Source organism: Neolamprologus brichardi, chromosome 17 (assembly GCF_056152115.1).
Source record: "Neolamprologus brichardi isolate AB-2024 chromosome 17, ASM5615211v1, whole genome shotgun sequence".
Lineage (NCBI taxonomy): Eukaryota > Metazoa > Chordata > Actinopteri > Cichliformes > Cichlidae > Neolamprologus > Neolamprologus brichardi.
The window spans coordinates 6,627,916-6,637,841 of record NC_142120.1 but is presented as its reverse complement, the minus strand read 5'-3'; the positions used below and the strand labels follow the sequence as shown (position 1 = coordinate 6,637,841).

At 41.5% G+C, this 9,926-nt stretch overlaps 1 protein-coding gene across 1 annotated transcript; it reads left to right on the top strand.

Moving 5' to 3' along the window:
• The first annotated feature begins 847 nt into the window (after positions 1 to 847).
• On the top strand, positions 848 to 9,188 carry LOC102796813 (sodium- and chloride-dependent GABA transporter 2-like). Its single transcript, XM_006780573.3, has 15 exons — positions 848 to 998; positions 1,146 to 1,334; positions 2,006 to 2,140; positions 2,938 to 3,078; positions 3,179 to 3,266; positions 3,357 to 3,489; positions 3,596 to 3,730; positions 4,748 to 4,851; positions 6,173 to 6,297; positions 6,413 to 6,525; positions 6,649 to 6,786; positions 7,716 to 7,818; positions 7,948 to 8,048; positions 8,176 to 8,346; positions 8,430 to 9,188. Exons 1-15 carry the CDS (start codon positions 992 to 994, stop codon positions 8,577 to 8,579), a joined length of 1,833 nt encoding a protein of 610 aa, XP_006780636.1. The 5' UTR covers positions 848 to 991; the 3' UTR covers positions 8,580 to 9,188.
• Positions 9,189 to 9,926: the final 738 nt, after the last annotated feature.

Here is a 9,926-nt window from a genome sequence, read left to right as displayed (position 1 = left end):
TTGCAATGTTGTTGTTTTTTTCTCTCCTTCATGTGACGAAGCACACAAACGACAACCATCTCCTCTTCTAAACTTCTTGTTTGTGAAGGCGGGGGGAGTGACCTCAAGATGTGTCACTGAGTGGTTGATTGATTTCTTTTCAAACTGGTTTAAACCTCACATCAGCTATGTGACATTCATTTTCAAAGCAGGGCCTCGATTATCACGGTGAAAAATTAACTGGTCAAGCTTATACGTATCACTACCTGTGCGCAGGTCTGTTGGGGGAGTAGAGGATTATGGCAAGGGCGGGGGTTGTGCTGATGTCCACTCCTGACTCAGACAGGTCAGATCCAGTGTGAACTGACTCCGTCTGCTTTTGGCAACCGTCTGAGTGAGGCACCTCTATCAGACTGAAAGAAAGGGCAACCACGTTGGGCTGCGAGGCTACTCAAAGAATTACATAACTTTTGTTTTGTTATGCAGCCACATCTTCCACCACCTGCTGCATGTTGTGTCTTCAGACCCATCCACTGAGAAGACTTTTTGACCAAAATGCTAAACATAGATGAAAGGAGAAACAATGGTCTATCTGCTATATAGCAACACATGTATTTCTTTCAGACCTTAGCACCGTATTTGTGGAAAACCTTCTTCCATCAACTAGTTTGACTTTTAGAATGCATCTGTTCATGTAAACAGACATGTATATTTGTTTCTTTATACCTATGTAGCCAAAGTGCATTGCAACGAGAACATGAGTTATGGCTGACAGGTCAAATGTCATCCCCCTGGACTATTACATTGCATCTTATTTTAACAGTAGAGACATGGTAGATGATGTACTTTGCTCGGAAGGGACCACATGCAGGGAAAGAGTGGAGGCTGGCCTTGGTTTAGCGTTACAAAACCCCACCTCTCTGTCCAGCCACGTTAAATAGTCAAACCTTGGTCCCAGTCAAACTGAAACCGACAGATTCAGCTTCAAGTTCATCACAAGAGTGACACCACGATGAAAGGTAAGTGCACATGTATTTGAACTTGGTGCGCTCTACAGCCGGAACAGTTTGGTGTGCAGACACATCGGCTTCCACTTCAGGCGATATGGGTGTCAGCCATCGAGTTTCCATGGCCTACTGCAATCCTCGTGTACATCTGTTGTACAGGAGACTCTGTCAACGCCGGCCTCGCCAATTACACCAGCCATGCCAGCGACTTGCCACCCTCTGAAGTGAAGATGGAGGAGAGGGGTCAGTGGAGCAATAAGCTGGAGTTCGTTCTGTCAGTCGCCGGCTCCATCATCGGCCTGGGCAACATGTGGCGGTTCCCTTATCTGTGCTACAAGAACGGGGGAGGTGAGTGGGAAGATGAGCTAAGTAGAGAAGATAAAGAGTGCTCCTCTGCAGTTTTCCATCAACTAATTCATGCACGTCACTAATTTGTACAAAAGGTATGTTAAGCAAACACCTGAAGATCTTAGTATTATTCTGAAATTGATCTCTGTTCACTAATGGACTTAATGAGAGACAAAACTTGTTATCGCGAGTTGCAGACTTTATTCAAAGGCAAAATTTATCCTTAAATTGATTTGATGATAGAAGTAAAAACAGGTGCATTCAAAATTTCTGAAAATCTGTTTGGAAAAACAACTCTTCCTTCATTGGCTGCATGTTATGCTTGTTTGACTGCTAAATTAGATACCCATTTCTCTCTCTCTCTCTCTCGCCCTCCATGGGGTGGCGGGGTCAGAGTTCGGGAATGAGCGGGGTCAGACAGCTGTTGTTGCTCCTCGCTCACAGCAGCTGTTTCTGCAGAGAGGCAGAAAACTTGAACAAGCCACATGCCCTCGGCCTCTCTGCAGGCTTTCATGGTTTTATGTGGTCTCCTTTCCTTTTTATGTTTTTGTACTTTATTCCAAATCAGATTCAATATTAAAGGTGCAGACAGTAGAAATACATTGCATTCGAACAGAGTATACCTTCAGTATAAACTCTAACCCTTGATCATTTGCTCTTTTTCAACTCAGGTGCATTCCTCATCCCTTACCTGATCTTCCTGTTTACTTGTGGTGTTCCCGTCTTCCTCCTGGAGGTAGCACTGGGCCAGTACACCAGTGAGGGAGGCATTACCTGCTGGAGGAAGATCAGTCCTTTGTTTGAAGGTAAGGAGGATTCAGGTAAATTCGGTTTTATCTGTATAGTGCCGTATCAGAATAGGAATCTCCTGAAGGCACGTTGTATTGTAAAGTAAACTGCTAGTGTTAGCGAGAGACAACCCCCACTGATGCACAAACCTTCTATAAGAAAGCACTTGGTGATTGTGGGGAAGAAGAACTTCCTTTCAGTAGAACCAGGTTCAGGGAGGAGCATAAGAAGAGAAAAGAGACGTACATTCTTAGATTTTGACACAGAAGAGAGTAATCTGGAAAAAATAGCTTCATAGGGACTGAAAATGAAAATTGTCAGCGAATCACAGGAAGTCCCCCAGCAGCCTGAGCCTACAACGGCATACCTAATAGATGTTTGAGGGTCACCTGATCCAGCCCTAAGTACAATATAAGCTTCATCAAAGAAAGTTTTAAGCCTAATCTTAGAAGTAGAGAGGGTGTCTGCTTCCTGAACCCTGAGACTCTGTCTCCCGTTCTATTTTTAGAAACTCTACAAATCACAAGTAAGCCTTCAGTCCAAACCAGCATGCTTTACTGGGATAATATGGGACTATGAGGTCTTTATGATATGATGGTGTCTGATCTTTCATGACTTTGTATGTGAAAAAGAAGGATTATAAATTCAGTCTCAAATTTAAGCGGGTGATCTCTCTTCCTCATCTCCATTATTATTCTCACTGGTGTTTTGGAAGACCAACATCAGCCCTAAGCATACATATTTTTTTCATATTCAGAATATACTAATTATAAAGGTGAATATTGTTACGTATATTTAAATATCATTTGTGCAGGTCTTGGCTATGGCACCCAGGTGATAGTGACTCTGCTAAACTTCTATTACATCATCGTTCTGGCTTGGGGGATTTTCTATCTGTCTTTCTCCTTCTCTTGGGACCTACCTTGGTCTTCCTGCAACAATACGTGGAATACAGGTAACACAACAAAGCTTCTTGAATGTTTCCTCTTAGAATGTATTTTTCCCCTTCTTATAGTGCAATGGTAAATAATTTCTATGTGGTTTTTCCCCTACAGAAAACTGTGTGGAGTTTCAGAGGAGAAACACCTCAACTGACCAAATGATCAAACCGAACACCACCTCTCCTGTCATTGAGTTCTGGGAGTGAGTTGTCGCACTCTCGATGAAAAGCAGATAGTGACTTAATGATTTAGATGGTTTGTCACTGGTGTGTTTTTTCCCCCGTTTCAATAGGAGAAGAGCACTAAGGATTTCCCCAGGCATTGACCAAATGGGCTCGCTGAATGGGGACCTGGCCCTGTGTCTGTTCATCGCCTGGGTCATGTGCTACTTCTGCATCTGGAAGGGGGTGAAATCCACAGGAAAGGTGGGTGAGAGGGGGACTCAGAGGCAGCTCTGGGGTAGTTGATGGATGTCATGTGGTGATTATTTTGGCATGTTTCCTGTTTGCACATATGCGTGTGTCGATATAGGTGGTCTACTTCACTGCGACCTTCCCCTACGTGATGCTGATTGTGCTGTTGATCAGAGGACTCACCCTTCCTGGCGCTGGAATCGGCATCCAGTTCTACCTTTACCCTGATTTGGGGCGACTGGCAGATCCACAGGTATGACGATCATTTGCACAAAACTCACTTAGACCAGTCGCAAATTTTTCAAAGAGTGACGTGAACCAAGAGCAGGTACCCCATGGCTCTCGGTTGGGGGGAAACTTGTTTCTGCTGGGTCCATCTGCTCTCCATGAAAGAGACAGGGACCGCAGGGATTAAATGCAAGGTCAAGACACCACTGGGACTGTAAACACAAGATCTACCAGGACTGAGCTGAAAGCAGACACAAAATCAGGCTTTCCCCCCTTTTTAATGGAACAAGACCTTTTAAAGTGGCTTTTTAAGTGACCAAAAGAATCTTTAACTAAAATGTATGGGAGAAGTAGGATTTCTACAAGAATCTAGCTTATTTTGGGGCAAATAAGCAAACTTTTTTTTTTTTGTTGAATTTTTTTTGCCAAAAATAACAAGGCAATTCACATCAACAACATGACCTGAGACCTAATCTGCTGCATATAATGGTGGGGGTTATTCAAAAACTTAATTTAAAATAAAAAACATATATACACATATACATACATACATACATACATACCAATACCTAAGCACAGATGTAACAATGTTAAGGCTTGAGTGTCCTTTGAAGATATTTTATAATTAGTCTCCATTTTTTCCTCAAAGGTTGGCACTTTTAGTTGTAGTTGAGCTGTTATCCGTTCCATCGTATAGACATGTCTAGTTATAAGCAAACTTTTTAATTGTGTTTTTTCAGATTTACAGACCAAGTCCAAAATAACTCCCTAATTAAATGCCCAATGGTGTTTCAAAACAGTTGCACGGCAAGTGTTGGTTGTTGAAATAGTGCAATATCATCTCAGTTTGCTATTTATGGAAGCATGGTTAATAAATATTCAGCTAGAGCAAATCCAGTAACAGACATTTCACTTTTGCCCACCTGCTGTAGTCAGTGATGGCTGAATGTCTATGGAAAGATGTAGCACATCAATCCTCCTGGTCACACAGCGCTGCATTTGAAATCTCTATATCTCTATATTCATATCTCTCCTGTGTTAGGTGTGGATGGATGCTGGCACTCAGATCTTCTTCTCCTATGCCATCTGTCTGGGGTCGCTGACTGCTCTGGGCAGTTACAATAAATATAATAATAACTGCTATAGGTATGTACGCAATGCAGTATCCATGTGCTTATTCAATTACACGCTTACATAGATTCAAGTCATTTCTCAAGATTATTTAAGCCAATAAGTTGCTCATTTTTGACATTTGTTTGTTTTTAGATTGTTTTAGTGCAAATTGCCCAGTTTTAAATTAAAAGTTAAAATTACATACTTTTGCTGCACTCAAACCAACCAGCTAACCAAAGCATTTGAAAAACTGTGTGAGCCGTTTCACATACAAACTCATTTCTTTCTACTGTATACATTTGCAGAACAAAACATTGTACAACTAGCAAACATTACCACTCCGTTGAAGTTGGTGCACACTTCCGTCTGCAGTGAAAGTTCCCACGTGAAACTGATAAATAACTTTCCATGTTATGTGGCATTTTAAAAATCATGTAGGTGGCTAGAAAACAGCCACATACACAGCATGCTAAATAGCTCTTTCAAACTTTATATGACAATTTAAGATTTGTACATGTATACGTTCAACATCTCCTCCCTCATTCACACATCATCCTTTTCCTCCTCTGCAGTCAGTGCTCTAACAAATAAAAACATGTATAAAATGTATATTTATTCTTGATATTTCCTCAATTACTTATTGTCAGCAGCTTAAACATGTGACCCTGATATCTCCAGACAGCTGACAACGAGCCAGCTAAACAGCAAAAACAGCTAGTTGTAAGCTAACATCATGCCAGCTAATGCTAGACTCCAGCGTCCTCAAAATCGCACTTTCCCTCTGATAAACACTTTGATTAAAGTTTCAAATAGTTTTTTTAAATTTTATTTTCTATGTTATACAATGTTTAATTTCACTTCAAAGAAAGTTTTACTCATGCTGGCTAACAGAGGCTAACAGCAACTCACAACGGCAAAAACAGCAGAGCTTACTAACGGAAAAGTTCAAGATATCGCTAGCAACTCACCTCACTGTCACTGTCATCGGACAGAAGGGAGCATGGCTGGCTCAAATCATATCACATTCCTTGCACAAAGTTGTACAGCCCCGGACCCTGCCACCAGAATAGATAAGGCAAGTACCATAGCAGACCTCATCAAAAGATTGATATAATAATAAAATAATAAAAATTTAGAGTGAATTTTCCCTTTAAATACTCTAAAGTTTCTTTTTAAGATTATATTCGAAGTAATTCTTAATATTTAGAAGAAGAAGCTGGGGGTCGCCAAGGTGGGTAGACTCAATTAAAATCACTAACTCAAGCATCAGCATCATCACCTCTTACTTTATAATTGCCTTTCCGAATCTAATGCTTAACTGCGCAGTAAAAGGACACTTAACATATTGTTGCAGAGACTGCCTGGCGCTGTGCTTTCTGAACAGTGGCACCAGCTTCATGGCAGGCTTTGCGATCTTCTCCATCCTGGGTTTCATGGCTTATGAGCAAAATGTTCCCATTTCAGAAGTGGCAGAATCTGGTGAGGCCTGATATCAAGCAAAGTAGCAGTAATCCCATAGTGACACTAATTTGTTTTGATACTTAGGTTGGTTTGTGTTTGTTCAGTTTAAGTTGTTTGCGTTGTCTCTGCACAGGCCCTGGCCTGGCGTTCATAGCTTACCCTCGTGCTGTGTCCATGATGCCCTTGTCTCCCTTGTGGGCGGCCCTCTTCTTCATCATGATTGTTTTTCTAGGGCTGGACAGTCAGGTACAAAGCTGTGCACCATTTTCAGATAACACGCTCCGCCTCTTTGATGGTTTTTCTTTTTCATGATTGCTTTAGTGATGATCGCATTCCTATTAATGACTTTTCCCCCCTCTCCTACATCAGTTTGTGTGCGTGGAGAGCCTTGTGACGGCCATCGTCGACATGTACCCAGCCGTGTTCCGTCGAAAGTACCGCCGGGAGCTCTTCCTGTTAGCCGTGGTCCTGGTCTCCTTCCTCATGGGCCTCGTCATGCTTATGGAGGTAGGTGTCACTCTCTGGGACTATAAACACACAGATTCACACAGCCAAAGATCAACAAGTACAGAAGCAAAATTTGCCTGTAGTGTGTAGTAAATGGTTTCATACGAGTGTCTTTAAATTATTCAATTTTTTTTAAAAGCTGTGGTGTCATCCCTTGTTTCCTAACAGGAATGAATGCCTTTAGCAGCAGTTTGCTTGATCATGTGACATTAAAGCTATTGTCTTCATACGCACACATACTCTCAACAAATTGGGCAGTTGCTGGGGGTGGAGGGATTGCGGCTGGTGGTGGGATGCTTTGTTCTGATTAAATAAACTCTTACTAGAGTCCAACGTAGTTGACGTGGTTTCACCTCTGCACAGCTGGAAGCATGAATGCTCTGTAGAGGTGTCAACAAGTCCTCAGTTTGTAAGTACAAGTGTGTCAATGGTTTTGTGCGACCCTTCTCAGGTAAGTGACAAGCATTGTTATGCAATGCTCCCAATTTTAGGATGAGGGCTGAAATAGTCAACTTTTGGGCTTCAATGTTTCAGGGTCTTTGTATAATAACAGCACTATACTATATAACAGTATTTTACTGTACAGTATTTTCAAGCTACCATTCATTTTTAGTTAAAGGAGACCTATTATGCTCATTTCCAGGTCGCTGTTTTTATTTTTGGATCTTATTAGAATAGTTTTGCAATAAGCCATCCTAACCTTAAACCCTTTAAACCAGCTTTCTTCTGATTGGCTGCCCCTTGTAAAAAGACAAAAACAAAGGGGTTCTGCAGGTGTGTGCAGCAAAAGCTATGTGCCTAAGATGACCATATTAGGGATATCTCCTTTCAGTGACATCATACGGAGCCAAGAGTAGAAAAAACTGTCTAAAACTGTAACTGTAAGCTATTTTTGTATGATTATACCTCTTTGGTTTGTATCTGTTTAGGGGGGCATGTATGTCTTTCAGCTCTTTGATTACTATGCAGCCAGCGGCATGTGTCTTCTCTTCATGTCCATCTTTGAGACAGTTTGCATTGCGTGGGTTTACGGTAAGCAAACAGATTACAGCACAAGCTTTGACGAGTAATTCTGAGTGTTCACCCAAGTTACTGGCAGAAACCCAGCTGGGAGTTTTACACTGTGCCACGATGAGATGTGTCTAAATCGTGTTTTTCCAGGCGCTGATCGCTTTTATGATAACATTGAAGATATGATTGGTTACCGGCCAGGACCGTATATCAAGTGCTGTTGGTTGTTCTTCTCCCCTGCCACGTGCATCGTGAGTCTCAGTAAAGTAGATAAACTTCCAAAAATGACAATAAATGTTCTATTAGTGAAGAAAAAAAAAGGAAATAAAGCAGGTTGATCCTCACTAGTTGCCGTACCCTGTTACCTTGTCTCTGCAGGGCACCTTTGCATTCTCCCTCATTAAATACACTCCTCTGAAGTACAACAATGAGTATGTGTACCCGTGGTGGGGATATGTGATCGGCTGGCTGCTTGCTCTCTCCTCCATGGTCTGCATTCCACTTTGGATGGTGTATAAGATCAGCACCACCCAGGGGACACTCAGAGAGGTATGCTGATCGTCCTGTCAGAGGAAAACATTTGTGCCCAGCTGACGTGCTCCTGATTTTAATCTTTGTTTGCTCGTTCACAGCGCATCCAGTTGCTCATCAGACCATCTGACGACTTACCTAAAACCAAGAGGGAGCAGGAGAGGTTACTGGCTATCTTTGCTCCAGAGGTAGACACCACCAAGACTACAAATGGCTACTTCCCCGTCTCTGAGGCGGACTCCACCTTGTGAGGCTTCAGTGGTCTGTGGGATCCACTTACTTTAATACATAACATACACGGTGGACTCAGGCGAAAGTAGTGGGTTGACGATTTTTGAGTGATAAATTAAGGCAGAAGAAATTTAAAAAAAGTAGCCTGACATTTGAATTAAGAATTTTCAGAGTGGAAAGGAGCGTTTTTCAGGGACAAAAGTAATTTAGACAAACTTGTTCTTGAGTCTGTGAATCCATCGGTAAAGTTTATAAGTAACCCAAGAAAAGCAAAGTCACGGGAGCAACAGGTGAATCATTGGATGTTCACACCTAACACTTAGAGAGCAACTTCTTAATGCTCCTTTATGTATCTGACAACACTGCATGGCTGTTTTGTCATATTTGTATCATATTGTTATGTTGTGATAAATAACTGCAGAGGTTTTCCTTTTGTATTTAGGGAAAAGTCGATTATGCTTAACAGTAGACATAATAGGATGCAGAATAAATACATGGAAATGCAGAATACTGATATGGACTAATATGGCATATAAACTGTAGTTTCATTTTTTGTACTGTAACGTATAATGACTGTACAAAGAAACGTTACTGTTGTAAGTACGGATTAAAAAAATCTTTGTATGTTGTCCTGAACCATTTTTTCTTTGCTCTCCGAGGGGAACTTCCTAAGTCTGAAAAAATAATCCAAATTCGGGGACTTGGATGTTGAGCATGGCAGCTTTAAGGGGGGGAGGAGTCGCATAGAGCCTTTTTCACAGCAGCCATTGTTCTTTTCTGCTTAGGCACAGACCTTTAACTAATGTGATCAGTAACGCCTGTGTTTACCTGCTATTTAAATGGAAACTGGTGGATTAAACACACTATTTTGTTACTCAGGCTTACACCTATGGTACCTCATTCCTTGTGTACACTGGCTTGTAATACAACTGGATTTAAAACAGGTTGGTGCTTGTAGGTGAACACTTGTGACAATTGCACTAAAGGAGAGCAAACTCCTACTTCAAAGCTCACTTAAATCCTTGCTTGGTTCATTTCTCTAAAACATGTTGTTCGAGTTGGAACCTGCAGCAAAACACCACTTTGTCAGGTTTGAACCACAGACTGTATGTAAACGTAGGATGTAGTTACTGCTGAAAAAGTGAAGCCACTGTGAAAGTGCCTTACAGCTGCACTGGTTTTCATAGCTAGCAAGAGGAAGCACTGCTGAATACAACACGTAGTTCATTTTGAAAATTATGCTATTTTCAATTATGCTATATAATAAGTTTTCAGTGTCTGTTGTCTGGTTTAACAAAACTTGATGGTTATGAGTTGAGTAACGCCAAAGGTACATTCCAATCCAAACACTTGTGTACAATCTTTAT